Genomic DNA, 18685 nt, shown 5'->3' with positions numbered 1-18685 from the left:
ATTATTTCTGCATCATTTGTTGCATTAAATGGAATCGTTAAAATAACGACTTTTCAAACTTCACCCATCTGTCATTGGCTTCACAAACAGACGCTGGTCTGGACAATCAAGTTTTTTTAAAAGACAATAAACATTTTAAAATATTCTTCTGTAGAGCTGCTTTGCAGCAGAAATTAAAGTCATTTCTTAATTGATGAATTTTGCAACAGTTATTTTCCTGTTTATTTCTGTGAAGCTGCTTTAAAACCATCTGTATTTTATAAATCGCTATACAAATAAATGTGACGAATTTATTTGAAAATGGTCAGGAAAAAGTATTTCAGTGTCCAAAATTTTACAAACTTTACCTTAAAACACAAGACATAATAAATATCAAAACCCTCCCTAGTATCCTAACAGAGTAAACAAACAGTACTCAGCACTTGTCTCCCTGAGGAGGTGACTAGGCTCTGGGCAAATGGCTTCATTTGTAGTTGTGTGCTCAAGTGAGGATCAAGGTCACTATTGCAGTCAATGATTAAACTAAAGACAACGCTCCCAGCAGCAGGTAAAGATTGAAGCGTACTGTAACATTGTTGCTGGTTATTCAGTCACTTTACTTTGGTTCAAATCGATAGTTCAGCCAAAAATAAAAATCCTGTCGTCATTTACACTCATGTCATTCTGAATCTGCATGACTTACTACTTCTGTGGAACACAAAATGTTTTTTGTCCATACAATGAGTCAGTGGGGTCCAGTGTTTTTTTTTTTTTTTTTTTCAAGACTTTCATTGTATGACTTTAATGGCAGTCTAGCTGTTCATTACCACTCTCTCCACCAGTGAGACTTTGTCCGCACTACTGTATTGTTTACGTTGTGTTGTGTAGCCCTAGATCTTCCAGTTTCTCTTTTTGAATTGACGAATACAGAGTACTGCCACCTGCTGGTATGGAGAGTTATTTCCTCTCAAGCAGGAACGTGCCAGTTGGCCGTTGGCTGTAGGGTGGTGAGTAGTGTGTAGACCATTGGCTTTGCAGTGTGTTCAAGTGCAACTTTCAGGCCCAGACGCAGGCGAATTGAGGCAACACCACAGTCTACTGTCGTCACCTCCAATTCTTTAATGTTGGATTGGTGTTTCTGGCCCTTATGGGACTTTTCCTCCATTTTATCATCCGTCAGGTGAAATTGTAAAATGTGGAAAAAAAAGCTCTTAACAAGCCACAGAAGTATCGTACATGTTACTGTTTAAACAATTTTTCTGCAAATCCCCAACAGAGCAATGCTAATAGTGGAGCATGCCTTAGCAAACACCACTAATACGCCTAATGGATCCCAGTCTAGAACCTCAACATGAACTCACTATCCAAACATGACTTCTCTCTCTCTATCCATTTCTGTGTTTCTCTAACATTCTTTGTTTTCTCTTATCCTCTGTTCTTATTTCCCCTATTCTGCTGTGAGACAAAAATCTTGTGCAGGCTTTTAAACAAGATTGGTTCTCACTTTCTTTTTAACCAAGTTTGAATTCTAAACTCAGACAAACATTTAAGTTTTTTTTTTTCAGAGTTAATTTAAGTTTATAGACGGCCAATAGCTTTTTCCCCCCTCTCTTTAAGTTTCATTGTCTGCCGTGCTGTAGTTTTCTAACAGAATGAGGTCAGACTGTAAGGAATGAATTATTTTAGGGACTGTTGTTTCTGCTTGGACTGCCACATCTTGCAGCAATTGATCCAGCAACTTCTTGCACACACCCATTTTAAAGCTTTCGCTTTGAGTTTTTTCCTCAAATTTTTTTCCCTTTCTGTTTCTCTTCTTCAAGACTCACTTGAAGAGTCATTCACAAACACACACACACAGTTTTGATTTGTATTTAAAACACATGCAGTATTGGCAGCGCCCACTGTGTGTTGCAACAGATGTTCAAAGGAAACTGAACGACAGCATTCCTGTAGGCTCATCAGCGTGTTTCCAAGAAGTCTGAATTCATCTCAATTCTCTCGAAACAAACCCTGCTGCATTTGTTGGATTTGGTTGCGACTGCTGTTGAAAGGGAGTGCTTGTGGTGTCATGAAGACAGCTTTACGTTTGCTGTGGCCTATCCTGAAGATTCCCGCGTGAGCCTTGTGCCGCAGTGTTTGGAAGTGGGTCATGGCATTGCTGATGCGATTGGAAGCGACAAAGCGAGAGGGCCAGACTCAGTCCCCCACCCCCACAAGCTCATCCACGTCGTGCCGCCACACACAAACATCCATGTCAGTTCACTGAACTAACATGGGCAAATAGCTGATCAGCATGTTAGATTTATTTGATTATGATATGCAGAGTTGTCTCTCAATACATTTGGAGCTGAATTTTTGTAGTCTGTGATATAGTAAACCAAACTACAAGAAATGGCGCACATTATGTGCAATTTTTTTTTTTTACCATATAAACTGCAAAAATAAACAATACTGACATACACACCAAACAATACAAACACAAAAATAAAACAACTATTTTGAAGATTTGGAAGCAGCAGAATAGTTGTCAACTTTTAGTCAAAATAGTCAGATTGTATATACAGGCGGCAGTGGCAGTGACACCTAACCCCAGCTGCTCCCGACGAGCTGGATGGCGCCTTGCATGGCTGACGTCGGTGTATGAATGGGTGAATGTGAGGCTATGTAAAGCGCTTTGGTGGCCATAGGTCTGTGAAAGCGCTATATAAATGCAGTCCATTTACCATTTACCATATATGAAATATAAAGTATATGTGGAAATACATTTACAGAAAAGTACACCTTAATTTGCAACACGGAAGCTATTTGATGAGAAAATGTGCGAGACTTCCAATTAATTCGCCTCTATAGGTAAATAACTAGGATAACAGTGCATAAATGGTAAAACATTTTGTGCTAAAAACCAGTGTGTGATTTTGATTATGGTAAATAAAACAATATGATAACAAATGTCAGTTTGCAAAATTAAGCAGCATAACAGACTTTTTGTGTACATGACTGGAAGCAAATGACACGGGAAGCCTTGCACATTCAAGCTAAAAATGGCCGTGCTCCTCTTATGTTAAAAATAAGTTGGATATATAACAGTAAGATTTAATTTACGGACTGGCATATGAACTATTAAACACTGCAATTAATCCTAAAATTAATTGTTTATTTAAAATAAGTTTTTAAAAAAATATATATATTTTATTAGCTCTATAAACACAAGCTTCCACAGAGAAAGTGGTTGCTAGCAAGCTGCAAGTTCAAACTAGATGGGCATTTAAGGGATATGGTACAGTTATACCACTTATTACACAGTATTTCACCACATAAATAATAATAAGAGATATAAAAGAGATATTGATTTGAGATTAAACTAAATCATACCTGTTTGTTATTTTATAATCTGTTATAGTGTACAAGCACAAAACAATCGTCTCACAATTGGCATCAGCTGCGTTTGTATGAAACAAGAGAGTGAGTCCACGATACCCAGATGACATAATTAAATAACTGTACACAAAATATTGATTTGAGTTTTAATATTTTATAGCTCACCAAAGGCAAAACTTCCACAAGGAAAAATATTTCCTAGCAAGCATAAAGCGCCGACTTCAGTAACCCGGATGATCCAGTGTTATCAGTTTTTACAGGTTGTTATTGGGGGAATAACATACTGCTAGATGGTGTGATTGACCAATCAGAATCAAGTATTCCACCGAGCCGTGTAATAAATTATATGTAAAATGCAACCTGCCAAAGTGGCTAGTAGGAGTGACTGCGTTACACACCACTGCTGAAATCCACCCGCACTAGTGTTAATGTCAAGCCCTGAATTTAATGTACTTAACCACACTGCGAGTATAATAGTTTTGAATATGAAATACTGAATAATACATGCACTGGTTGTTATCTTGAATCAGGCCCAGAGGGATTTGTGAAGACTTAACATAGAGTTGTTTAAATGTCCGTTGTCTTTTGAGCTGAATCTTATAGCAAAAGGTCAGTTATGTTGTCCTCAAACCAATAGCTCTGATGAGGCTAAGTATGAAAACTGGATGTTTATAACTGCTTTTGGGTATAGTGGAGTCATATTTTGGTAATACTTTAGTTTAAGGTCCAATTCTCACTATTAACTAGTTGTTTACTTGCATGCATATTATTAGGATATTGTCTGTTTATTAGTAGTTACAAAGCAGATATTAATGCCTTATTCTACATGACCATATTCTACATCCCTTAATCCTACCCAATACCTAAACTACCATTCTAACTATTAATAAGCATTAAATTAGTAGTTTATTGAGCCAAAAGACACAGTTAATAGTTAGTAAATAGTGCGAATTGGACCCTAAAACTAAAGTGTGACCCATATTTCTAATAGCTGGTTCTGGTTGGAATGGTGTTTGGTAGTGGATGGTTCTTACTAGGACGCTGGTCCAGAGATTTTGTGGATCGGAGTTGATTCTTAATCGGCTTGGCCCGTGCCCATAGTTCAGTCAGCCAGATGAAGTTAGATTAGAGTATCACAAGGGAATTGCAGCCATCCAGCACTGCCTCGCTGTCCACCACTGAGGGCTTTACTCAGACACGCCAGTGGGTTTAGCTTTTAGGCTAATAACTAATGCCACCCATCTTATACACCCTGCCAACACAGTTGGTATATAAAATGACTCTTTTATAACAGGAAATATGAACATTATTGTCTGGCATTCATTTTTGATATTTTCACAAAAACTGAACAGAAGCGCATTCATTAAATGATTAAAATCAGCACATAAACACTTTTTGTCTTTTCTTCCTCAAAAGGGAACTTTTGGCTGTTACAATTTCCCAGTTTCCCAGCTAACTGTCAGCACATGTATTTCATTCCTTGGATAGCCAAATGAAACAAACTGCACACCTTAAACAGTTTTTTAAAAAGTTAGTTAAAGTATGTGCTTTATTTCTGCTCACAATAGCAATTGGTGAACTGCAGAAGGTCGGAAAGTATGGTCTTTGCTCAGTTGGTCAATAAGACCAAATGTTAAATTGCAGCGTAATATATTTTACAAACAGGAAATATGTTATGGGAATGTAAACAGGTACAGTTATGTTATGGGAGTGTAAACAGTGTAAAGTCACATTTACTTAGTGGGTCCCCTCATCTGAGGGGTCGGACAATGCTCCTAGTTGTTTCCATTAATTAGTTCAAATGGTCGTTTTCAATGAATCTATTCAAAACTATAATTTAACGATTTGTTTGCTTCATGACTCAAAAATGTTTCCCGAAGTCACTGTGTTGTAGTCAACAATTTTATCCCTCAAAACTCATCTTTAATCACCAAAATGACATATAAAAAAAATGCCTTATTCATGCCTTAAAATAGCTTGAATGTAACTCTACACACTTGCCTCATTTAGTATACACGGTTCTATGAATATGCAAATTAGCCCCGCCTCCACTCACTCACACCAACTCAGAGATCCACTCGTTGACGATCACGCGTTGGTCTGATTGGTTACAAGGTAGTTTGTGATGTCAGAAACATCAGCGATTTCAAACCGTGTTTTTGAGACTGTCTTTGGTTCACTGCAGTTTTAAGGAGAAAATACTCAGCAATGGTGTTGACTTATGAATGTATTCATGGTTTGTCTTAAAGCATATTAAAAACACCACACAGACATATAAACAACATTAAAAACTTGATTTTCACCACAGGGGGACTTCAAATTTTTTTGTTAAAAATATAATCCGTTCGAATGTGTTTTCACATCTGGAAGTGGTCAAAAGTGGACAAGCTCAAAACGTTTTAGACCCTGTTTACACCTGTATTTAGCATTGTCCACTTGTGATCCGATCGACCAAAACACAAATCTTAATGCCAGGTATAAACAGTGGCTTGATATGTGACACCCTTTATAGGCATTGGGACATTAACAGTTACAGATTTCTTTGCAAAGTTCACTGCTGTACCATCTACAGCAGTTTAGAGTAGCAGCTGTAGACTGCGGTAAAATAATTCTCTCATGACAATTCTTGGAGTGTTTGGCATGGTAATGGATATGACAAAGTTGATATGTTTGGTCTCGGTGTAATAGATCTGCTATGGTGCTGCTGTTATTGCTGCTGCTGCTGCAGAGCAAGTACGGGACTTGCTATTGCCAATACAAACACAACACTCTGCTGTTGTCAAGTAAGACATGCTGTTGCTACTGTACAATAACATACATGATTTACCTTTAGCAGATATATACAGGTGGAGCTGGGGAGGGTGGAGGGTTTCTGAAAGTGTGCTGCAACTGCTACAGCAAATGCTGACCAAGTATTTGAAGGTTAAGCAGCGAGCTCATTGGCTACTGATATAGCAGGAACCAATCAGCTGTGCCCTATAGAGAATGATGTGACTGCAAGCAGATTGAGTTAAGGATCTATCAGCCTGCACCATCTAGACTTTCATGACAGAACTTTGTATTTATCATTCACTTAATCTAAACCCTGTAACCTGTGATCTTATAATTCAGTATTGCATTCCTTTTCTTGTTTGTTTTTTGTCTTGCATGTTACGAGGTCTGTGATGTGGTGTATAATTTTCCATGCGGTCCTAGCCAGAACCATGATGCAAGCCCAGAAATTGAAAGTAGTATTAGTCATGTTACTGGCTCTGTACAGACCACATCAAACCATGCATGACGCTTTTGGTCATTTTAATTATTTGACACTGTGTACAGAGAAAACATAAATAATCTCAACTGTGTTACCAGAAGGCTAATTTTAGGCTTAAAGCACTGTGGGATTAAATTAAAAACACAAATGCATGAGAAATTAAAGCTGCAGTAACTTTTTTGGGTTAAAAATGATCCAAAATAAATTTTTGAGCAGGTACATAACCAGCCAGTGTTTAAAACTATCTGCTTGCCTTAGCTAGATTCAAAACGGTAAGCTTGTTACCGTTAATGTTTTTAATTCTAGTGGTACTGGTGGATTTCCGCGGGAAATTCGAGCATGTCTTTGCGTCATTATGTCACATCTGTACACATAAAGAAGGAGTCTCGATTTATAGCCTTTTATAGATTTATGGCCTTTTCTCACAGCACTTGATAAAATTAAACTTATCAATTTGATGGCGGATCCAGAAAGGTTCAAACGACAATCACCAGTGACAACTGGAGATTCACCCGTTGTAAAATGCAAAAACTTCAGACTTCGGAGTGGCTACAGAAAAAAAGAGACTGCAACCGGGCCCATGCGAAAACAAGGATAAATATAGCTGCAAGCAGCAATACGGGGCCAAGCCCTGCAAGGCAGAGCAAGCAACAGCCGCTGTAGCGCAATGCGGAGCCAGAAGAGCAAAACATCAGAAATTTAATGTACATCAAGCACAGTAAGCACATCAATTACAGCAGCACAGCTAGCATTTAAGCACCAACAGCAGTGCAGAGCCGGAAGGAATTTAAATTATTATTTTATACACAATTTCAAAGTCGCCCCACACTGGTCTCGAACCCACGACCACAATGGTTCGGGATTCATGACGCATGGTTGAACCACTTGCGCCACCCAGAGGACATGTTTTACAAAGCTGCAGAGGAGAGGCTTCAGTGTGTGAATGAGCACACAAAATCATGTTAACGAGATTAGCATGCTAAGCTAACTTAATGCTAATATAGCTTATGATGTGGTACATCCAATGCTGGCAAAATAGATATCCTCAGATTCGACATGACGCAAGGAATCGATAGACACCAATTTTATGATTTTGTGACAAACTGTTCACAAGTTACAGCCTCTGAACCAATTATGGGTTGACCTCATTAAGTTTGCGACATCATAACTTTTTTTTTCCAGTATAGCAAAAAAATCGGGGACAGTACTTTTATGCGGCTCAGTCCGAAGATCATTTGAGTACATGTTTGGACAAAATTAGACCAATTTTGAAGGAGGAGTAGCGAAAAAACTGTTTTACATTCACTCCAATATGGCGGCCAGTCACATTGTTGATAAATAACATATGAGATATCGTTGAAATCGGCATAAGCCAAGGAATATATTGACATAAAGAAATCAAATTTCAAGCAATGTTAGCAAAAGTTATAAGCGTTTTTTCAAAAAACAATGATATCTCTGGAACACTAGGTGGCGCTGTGATCAAATTTCTCAGGTACCTTCGGGCCATGCTAATGATGATCCATACCAAATTTGGTGAAGAAATTTCAAATAGTTTAAAAGATATTGCAAATTATGACATCATTCAAAATGGCGGACACGTGGTACATCCCATCATGGCAAAATCGATATCCACGGATTTGTCATGACCCAAGGAATCGATAGACACCAAGTTTATAATTTTCTGACAAACTGTTCATAAGTTATTGGCCAAAATATGCATTTTCCATATCTCATGACCCGTAGGTGGCGCTGTTCCCAACTTTGGCATGGAACCTCAGATCATGCTTCCGATGAAGTGTACCAATTTTCGTTTCGATTGATCAAAGTTTGGCCGAGCTATAGCTTCTGAACCAATTTTGGGTCGACCTCGTTAAGTTTGCGACGTCATAACTTTTGATCAGAGAAGAATAAAAAAAATCGGGGACAGTACTTTTATGCGGCTCAGTCCGAAGATCATTTGAGTACATGTTTGGACAAAATTAGACCAATTTTGAAGGAGGAGTAGCAAAAAAACTGCATACTGTACTTTTCAAAATGGCCACTACTGTAATGGGCGGAGTCTTGATGTAAGATATTGGTTCTGATCAGCATGATGAGATAAATCAGGTGTACTAAGTTTCATTTTTCTAGATCAAAGGGTTCAAAAGTTATAACCATTTCAATGTTGGATTTTTGAACTGCTGGTGGCGCTATAGAGTTGGTCCTAGAGACTCAAAAATTGCTACAATTACTTTTCATTACCATCACTACAAGTGTGCCAAATTTCATCATTTTCCTATGTATGGTTCATAGGGCTGCCATAGACTTCAAGAGGAGGAAGAAGAATAATAATAATAATAAATATAGCTGCAAGCAGCAATACGGGGCCAAGCCCTGCAAGGCAGAGCAAGCAACAGCCGCTGTAGCGCAATGCGGAGCCAGAAGAGCAAAACATCAGAAATTTAATGTACATCAAGCACAGTAAGCACATCAATTACAGCAGCACAGCTAGCATTTAAGCACCAACAGCAGTGCAGAGCCGGAAGGAATTTAAATTATTATTTTATACACAATTTCAAAGTCGCCCCACACTGGTCTCGAACCCACGACCACAATGGTTCGGGATTCATGACGCATGGTTGAACCACTTGCGCCACCCAGAGGACATGTTTTACAAAGCTGCAGAGGAGAGGCTTCAGTGTGTGAATGAGCACACAAAATCATGTTAACGAGATTAGCATGCTAAGCTAACTTAATGCTAATATAGCTTATGATGTGGTACATCCAATGCTGGCAAAATAGATATCCTCAGATTCGACATGACGCAAGGAATCGATAGACACCAATTTTATGATTTTGTGACAAACTGTTCACAAGTTACAGCCTCTGAACCAATTATGGGTTGACCTCATTAAGTTTGCGACATCATAACTTTTTTTTTCCAGTATAGCAAAAAAATCGGGGACAGTACTTTTATGCGGCTCAGTCCGAAGATCATTTGAGTACATATTTGGACAAAATTAGACCAATTTTGAAGGAGGAGTAGCGAAAAAACTGTTTTACATTCGCTCCAATATGGCGGCCAGTCACATTGTTGAAAAATAACATATGAGATATCGTTGAAATCGGCATAAGCCAAGGAATATATTGACATAAAGAAATCAAATTTCAAGCAATGTTGGCAAAAGTTATAAGTGTTTTTTCAAAAAACAATGATATCTCTGGAACACTAGGTGGCGCTGTGATCAAACTTCTCATGTACCTTCGGGCCATGCTAATGATGATCCATACCAAATTTGGTGAAGAAATTTCAAATAGTTTAAGAGATATTGCAAATTATGACATCATTCAAAATGGCGGACACGTGGTACATCCCATTATGGCAAAATCGATATCCACGGATTTGTCATGACCCAAGGAATCGATAGACACCAAGTTTATAATTTTCTGACAAACTGTTCATAAGTTATTGGCCAAAATATGCATTTTCCATATCTCATGACCCGTAGGTGGCGCTGTTCCCAACTTTGGCATGGAACCTCAGATCATGCTTCCGATGAAGTGTACCAATTTTCGTTTCGATTGATCAAAGTTTGGCCGAGCTATAGCTTCTGAACCAATTTTGGGTCGACCTCGTTAAGTTTGCGACGTCATAACTTTTGATCAGAGAAGAATAAAAAAAATCGGGGACAGTACTTTTATGCGGCTCAGTCCGAAGATCATTTGAGTACATGTTTGGACAAAATTAGACCAATTTTGAAGGAGGAGTAGCAAAAAAACTGCATACTGTACTTTTCAAAATGGCCACTACTGTAATGGGCGGAGTCTTAATGTAAGATATTGGTTCTAATCAGCATGATGAGATGAATCAGGTGTACTAAGTTTCATTTTTCTAGATCAAAGGGTTCAAAAGTTATAACCATTTCAATGTTGAATTTTTGAACTGCTGGTGGCGCTATAGAGTTGGACCTAGAGACTCAAAAATTGCTACAATTACTTTTCATTACCATCACTACAAGTGTGCCAAATTTCATCATTTTCCTATGTATGGTTCATAGGGCTGCCATAGACTTCAAGAGGAGGAAGAAGAATAATAATAATAAATATAGCTGCAAGCAGCAATACGGGGCCAAGCCCTGCAAGGCACAGCAAGCAAAAGCCGCTGTAGCGCAATGCGGAGCCAGAAGAGCAAAACATCAGAAATTTAATGTACATAAAGCACAGCAAGTTCTGTAAGCACATCAATTACAGCAGCACAGCAAGCATTTAAGCACCAACAGCAGTGTGGAGCCAGAAGAACAAAAATAGCAGAAATTAAATATACGTGTAAATGTACATCAAGCACAGCAGCGCAGCAAGCATTTAAGCACCAACAGCAGTGCAGAGCCGCAAGAACAAAAACTGCAGAAATTAAATATAAATGTAAATGAAGCACAGCGAGCATTTAAGCACCAACAGCAGTGCAGAGCCGGAAGGAATTTAAATGACAACTTTAAAGTCGTCCCACATGGGACTCGAACCCACGACCAGAATGGTTCAGGATTCTAGATACACGGTTTAGCAGATTGCACCACTCAGAGGACATACAATCACAAACTGCAGAGGAGAGCTTCAGTGTAAGAATGAGCACACAAAAGCAAGTTAACCAGATTAGCATGCTAAGATATCTTAATGCTGATGTATCTTATGGCTTATGACGTGGTACATTCAATCCTGGCAAAATAGATATCCTCGGATTCGACATGACGCAAAGAATCGATAGACAACAATTTTATGATTTTGTGACAAACAGTTCACAAGTTACAGCCTCTGAACCAATTATGGGTCGACCTCATTAAGTTTGCGACATCATAACTTTTTTTTTTCCAGTATAGCAAAAAAATCGGGGACAGTACTTTTATGCGGCTCAGTCCGAAGATCATTTGAGTACATGTTTGGACAAAATTAGACCAATTTTGAAGGAGGAGTAGCGAAAAAACTATTTTACATTCGCTCCAATATGGCGGCCAGTCACATTGTTGAAAAATAACATATGAGATATTGTTGAAATCAGCATAAGCCAAGGAATATATTGACATAAAGAAATCAAATTTCAAGCAATGTTAGCAAAAGTTATAAGCGTTTTTTCAAAAAACAATGATATCTCTGGAACACTAGGTGGCGCTGTGCTCAAACTTCTCAGGTACCTTCGGGCCATGCTAATGACGATTCATACCAAATTTGGTGAAGAAATCTCAAATAGTTTAAAAGATATTGCAAATTATGTCAAAATTAACAATGGCGGACACGTGGTAAATCCCATCCTGGCAAAATCAGTATCCACGGATTTGGCATGACGCAAGGAATCCATAGATACCACATTTATGATTTTATGACAAACTGTTCAAAAGTTATTGGCCAAAATAGCCATTTTCAATATCTCATGACCCATAGGTGGCGCTGTTCCCAACTTTGGCATGGACCCTCAGGTCATGGCTCCGATGAAGTGTACCAATTTTTGTTTCGATTGATCAATTTTTGGCCGAGATACAGCCTCTGAACCAATTTTGGGTCGACCTCATTAAATTTGCGACATCATAACTTTTTTTTTTCCAGTATAGCAAAAAAATCTGTTCAGTCATTTCTGTGTGGCTCAGTCCAAAGATCATTTGAGCACATGTTTGGACAAAATTGGAGCAATTTTGAAGGAGGAGTAGCGAAAAAACTGAATACTGTACTTTTCAAAATGGCTACTACTGTAATGGGTGTAGTCTTAATGTATGATATTGTTTGTGATCAGCATGATGAGAGCAATCAGGTGTACTAAGTTTCATTTTTCTAGATCAAAGGGTTCAAAAGTTATAACCATTTCAATGTTGTATTTTTGAACTGCTGGTGGCGCTATAGAGTTGGTCCTAGAGACTCAAAAATTGCTACATTTACTATTCATGGCCATCACTACAAGTGTGCCAAATTTCATCATTTTCCTACTTACGGTTCATAGGGCTGCCATAGACTCCCATTTGCGGAAGAAGAAGAATTGTTATTTTGACAATAACAATTGCTAATATAGCTGCAAGCAGCAATACGGGGCCAAGCCCTGCAAGGCACAGCAAGCAAAAGCCGCTGTAGCGCAATGCGGAGCCAGAAGAGCAAAACATCAGAAATTTAATGTACATAAAGCACAGCAAGTTCTGTAAGCACATCAATTACAGCAGCACAGCAAGCATTTAAGCACCAACAGCAGTGCGGAGCCAGAAGAACAAAAATAGCAGAAATTAAATATACGTGTAAATGTACATCAAGCACAGCAGCGCAGCAAGCATTTAAGCACCAACAGCAGTGCAGAGCCGCAAGAACAAAAACTGCAGAAATTAAATATAAATGAAGCACAGCGAGCATTTAAGCACCAACAGCAGTGCAGAGCCGGAAGGAATTTAAATGACAACTTTAAAGTCGTCCCACATGGGACTCGAACCCACGACCAGAATGGTTCAGGATTCTAGATACACGGTTTAGCAGATTGCACCACTCAGAGGACGTACAATCACAAACTGCAGAGGAGAGCTTCAGTGTAAGAATGAGCACACAAAAGCAAGTTAACCAGATTAGCATGCTAAGATATCTTAATGCTGATGTATCTTATGGCTTATGACGTGGTACATTCAATCCTGGCAAAATAGATATCCTCGGATTCGACATGACGCAAAGAATCGATAGACAACAATTTTATGATTTTGTGACAAACAGTTCACAAGTTACAGCCTCTGAACCAATTATGGGTCGACCTCATTAAGTTTGCGACATCATAACTTTTTTTTTTCCAGTATAGCAAAAAAATCGGGGACAGTACTTTTATGCGGCTCAGTCCGAAGATCATTTGAGTACATGTTTGGACAAAATTAGACCAATTTTGAAGGAGGAGTAGCGAAAAAACTATTTTACATTCGCTCCAATATGGCGGCCAGTCACATTGTTGAAAAATAACATATGAGATATTGTTGAAATCAGCATAAGCCAAGGAATATATTGACATAAAGAAATCAAATTTCAAGCAATGTTAGCAAAAGTTATAAGCGTTTTTTCAAAAAACAATGATATCTCTGGAACACTAGGTGGCGCTGTGCTCAAACTTCTCAGGTACCTTCGGGCCATGCTAATGACGATTCATACCAAATTTGGTGAAGAAATCTCAAATAGTTTAAAAGATATTGCAAATTATGTCAAAATTAACAATGGCGGACACGTGGTAAATCCCATCCTGGCAAAATCAGTATCCACGGATTTGGCATGACGCAAGGAATCCATAGATACCACATTTATGATTTTATGACAAACTGTTCAAAAGTTATTGGCCAAAATAGCCATTTTCAATATCTCATGACCCATAGGTGGCGCTGTTCCCAACTTTGGCATGGACCCTCAGGTCATGGCTCCGATGAAGTGTACCAATTTTTGTTTCGATTGATCAATTTTTGGCCGAGATACAGCCTCTGAACCAATTTTGGGTCGACCTCATTAAATTTGCGACATCATAACTTTTTTTTTTCCAGTATAGCAAAAAAATCTGTTCAGTCATTTCTGTGTGGCTCAGTCCAAAGATCATTTGAGCACATGTTTGGACAAAATTGGAGCAATTTTGAAGGAGGAGTAGCGAAAAAACTGAATACTGTACTTTTCAAAATGGCTACTACTGTAATGGGTGTAGTCTTAATGTATGATATTGTTTGTGATCAGCATGATGAGAGCAATCAGGTGTACTAAGTTTCATTTTTCTAGATCAAAGGGTTCAAAAGTTATAACCATTTCAATGTTGTATTTTTGAACTGCTGGTGGCGCTATAGAGTTGGTCCTAGAGACTCAAAAATTGCTACATTTACTATTCATGGCCATCACTACAAGTGTGCCAAATTTCATCATTTTCCTACTTACGGTTCATAGGGCTGCCATAGACTCCCATTTGCGGAAGAAGAAGAATTGTTATTTTGACAATAACAATTGCTAATATAGCTGCAAGCAGCAATACGGGGCCAAGCCCTGCAAGGCAGAGCAAGCAACAGCCGCTGTAGCGCAATGCGGAGCCAGAAGAGCAAAACATCAGAAATTTAATGTACATCAAGCACAGTAAGCACATCAATTACAGCAGCACAGCTAGCATTTAAGCACCAACAGCAGTGCAGAGCCGGAAGGAATTTAAATTATTATTTTATACACAATTTCAAAGTCGCCCCACACTGGTCTCGAACCCACGACCACAATGGTTCGGGATTCATGACGCATGGTTGAACCACTTGCGCCACCCAGAGGACATGTTTTACAAAGCTGCAGAGGAGAGGCTTCAGTGTGTGAATGAGCACACAAAATCATGTTAACGAGATTAGCATGCTAAGCTAACTTAATGCTAATATAGCTTATGATGTGGTACATCCAATGCTGGCAAAATAGATATCCTCAGATTCGACATGACGCAAGGAATCGATAGACACCAATTTTATGATTTTGTGACAAACTGTTCACAAGTTACAGCCTCTGAACCAATTATGGGTTGACCTCATTAAGTTTGCGACATCATAACTTTTTTTTTCCAGTATAGCAAAAAAATCGGGGACAGTACTTTTATGCGGCTCAGTCCGAAGATCATTTGAGTACATGTTTGGACAAAATTAGACCAATTTTGAAGGAGGAGTAGCGAAAAAACTGTTTTACATTCACTCCAATATGGCGGCCAGTCACATTGTTGATAAATAACATATGAGATATCGTTGAAATCGGCATAAGCCAAGGAATATATTGACATAAAGAAATCAAATTTCAAGCAATGTTAGCAAAAGTTATAAGCGTTTTTTCAAAAAACAATGATATCTCTGGAACACTAGGTGGCGCTGTGATCAAATTTCTCAGGTACCTTCGGGCCATGCTAATGATGATCCATACCAAATTTGGTGAAGAAATTTCAAATAGTTTAAAAGATATTGCAAATTATGACATCATTCAAAATGGCGGACACGTGGTACATCCCATCATGGCAAAATCGATATCCACGGATTTGTCATGACCCAAGGAATCGATAGACACCAAGTTTATAATTTTCTGACAAACTGTTCATAAGTTATTGGCCAAAATATGCATTTTCCATATCTCATGACCCGTAGGTGGCGCTGTTCCCAACTTTGGCATGGAACCTCAGATCATGCTTCCGATGAAGTGTACCAATTTTCGTTTCGATTGATCAAAGTTTGGCCGAGCTATAGCTTCTGAACCAATTTTGGGTCGACCTCGTTAAGTTTGCGACATCATAACTTTTTTTTTTCCAATATAGCAAAAAAATCGGGGACAGTACTTTTATGCGGCTCAGTCCGAAGATCATTTGAGTACATGTTTGGACAAAATTAGACCAATTTTGAAGGAGGAGTAGCAAAAAAACTGCATACTGTACTTTTCAAAATGGCCACTACTGTAATGGGCGGAGTCTTGATGTAAGATATTGGTTCTGATCAGCATGATGAGATAAATCAGGTGTACTAAGTTTCATTTTTCTAGATCAAAGGGTTCAAAAGTTATAACCATTTCAATGTTGGATTTTTGAACTGCTGGTGGCGCTATAGAGTTGGTCCTAGAGACTCAAAAATTGCTACAATTACTTTTCATTACCATCACTACAAGTGTGCCAAATTTCATCATTTTCCTATGTATGGTTCATAGGGCTGCCATAGACTTCAAGAGGAGGAAGAAGAATAATAATAATAATAATAATAAGAAAACTAACAGATACAATAGGTGCCATAGCCCCTTCGGGGCTTGGCCCCTAATAATAATAAGAAAACTAACAGATACAATAGGTGCCATAGCCCCTTCGGGGCTTGGCCCCTAATAATAAGAAAACTAACAGATACAATAGGTGCCATAGCCCCTTCGGGGCTTGGCCCCTAAATATCGGAAAGGCATTAAATGTAGTCACGCAATGCTGAATTTGTTAACATTAACAATTTGAGTACAAAGTATAATTTGCACCATTTAACATGATATGATAAGCAAACGTCAGATTTAATCAGCGCGATTTACTGCAATGCTTTTTTTCCCTTAGTTGGTTAGAACAAAAGTGGATGTTACTTGTTCAGATGACATTTTCCGGTGAAAATTCTTATGTTGGTCATACTTCCAAAAAGTAGAATCTGTGATTGCGAATGACAGTATCCACACCGGTGCGGTGACTGAAAGCCGCACATTCTCCTCAAAACATTGGATTCATCCGCGCTATGCCGTGCCGAGGCACAACCCGCGTAAAGTTGATAATTCCGCGAATAACTGCAATTGCAGATTTCGAACAGACAAAGAGGAAAAACTACGGACTGCAGCTTTAAGTAGGCTGAATCAATTCAAAGCAAAAACCCCAAAATAGATCACAGGGTGAATTCTCAAGTCTTTAATTAAACTGAAGTTTCACTGCAGTTTGAAAAATATCAAAGGTATGTGATTTTGGGCTTCAAAATGCTTCACCTGATGTGGTAATTAGTGTTTGTGACTTTGATTCAACAAATCTTTTGATCAAAGTACCAAAAAAGACTTGTTCATTGATTCATTTAGCAACACTTTCTTTAATTGTTGAATGCGATTGACACTTCTGAACAGCTGATCTGAAGAAATTAGCAATTGTTGGTCAGCAGGTTGTCTTGTAGAGTGTGTTTGTTCAGGAGGTCCAACCTGAAATGTTCCTTTACAGTAAGTTCACAGCAAAAATGTATTCTCATACAGTATATGATTATCAGTTCACAACAGAAAAGCCACTAGTTACACTACTAATACTGTGGTTTTTTTTTCTTTCTTTACATTAGATTACATTCGATTTTAAATGTTCTCCCTTTTCTATTTTGTCTTACAGATGCATCCTCAAACTACATTCGCCAGCTGGAAACCAAGGTCCGGATTCTAGAGGACAATAACAACAAACTTCTGTCACAAGTAAGGACTGTGTTAACAGCATGCTTTCTTTCTATAACACTTGCATATATGAGTAACTAGACCTAGATTTGCCATCGGGTGCCAACCTTAGTGGTGGCAGTTTGGGGTTATGAAAGAGGCAGCCAATCTTTAATTCATGGTGGGTCAAACTGTTAAATTGGCACACAGCATCCCCTCTGGCATGAAGAAGGAGCGGCTTACCGTCACGCTGGGATTGTGTGGGCATCTCTGAGCGTCTGTGGCCTCAATTTAACCTCTCTCGTGGAGAATGAGTGGGTTTTACCAACCGAAAGAGCATTTAAAGTTCACCTATGTATCCTTAGGGTACCACAATCAACCTGCTTATCACCAAAAGTCAGAAATGTATTTCCCCTCTATAGTACAGACATCTACAACAAAACGCTTACCGTGAACCCACCCAGCAGAGGAACATTACAGCCCACTCTCCTCTGCACTTGAATAGGATTTCAATCGTTCTTTCACCTCAAGCTTGTGTAGGTAGGAATAAAACGTGCATATTTAGAGAAGTGAGGGGCAATTACATTTTCATTGCTTCACAGAGGTACTTTTTAAAAGCTGGTAAAGGGATAGTTCACCCAAAAATCTAAAAGTGAACTGTACTTTGATGACTGTACAGGGCTGTTACTACTGTAACAAGTGTTTTGATTATCAATTAATCTGTTAAATATTTCTTCAATTAATCGGATACAAGATTTACTGTACTTAATTGTTGTAAATCCTACCTAATGTACTCCTCTTAAGCAATGACCAAAAAAGATGTATTGAAGTAGCGTATGCAGGGTTTGAAATGAACTTTTTCACCCTCCGGCCAATTTGGCTGCTAAATTTTTAAGTGACCGGCCATTCAGAACTTCTACTAGCCAAAAAAGAAGAAATGAACCAAGTTAACTACGTCACAGCTTTTATATATATATATATATATACAGACCCTTTCCAAAAAATTTGAATATCATGGAAAAGTTTATTTATTTCCATAATTCAATTCAAAACGTTAAACTTCCATAGATTATAGATTCAGGGCCCACAACTTAAACGATTTCAAGTATTTAGTTGTTTATTTGTACATAATTTGGGCTTCCAGCTCATAAAACCCACGAAAACAGGATTTCAAAAAATTTGAATATTACATGAAAT

The 18685-nt window shown here is 38.4% G+C and overlaps 1 protein-coding gene across 2 annotated transcripts in view; it reads left to right on the top strand.

Annotated features, from left to right (window-relative positions):
- Window positions 1-18685, top strand: part of ccdc85cb (coiled-coil domain containing 85C, b) — a 62000-nt gene that overhangs the window by 22179 nt on the left and 21136 nt on the right. For both annotated transcript variants that reach the window (XM_079888656.1, XM_079888655.1), the window contains exon 2: window positions 17451-17530. In XM_079888656.1, coding sequence (XP_079744782.1) covers window positions 17451-17530 — 80 coding nt within the window. The remainder of the gene's footprint in view (window positions 1-17450; window positions 17531-18685) is intronic.

Source organism: Squalius cephalus (assembly GCF_949319135.1).
Source record: "Squalius cephalus genome assembly, chromosome: 12".
Taxonomy (NCBI): Eukaryota; Metazoa; Chordata; class Actinopteri; order Cypriniformes; family Leuciscidae; genus Squalius; species Squalius cephalus.
This window is presented reverse-complemented; position numbering and strand designations above follow the sequence as displayed.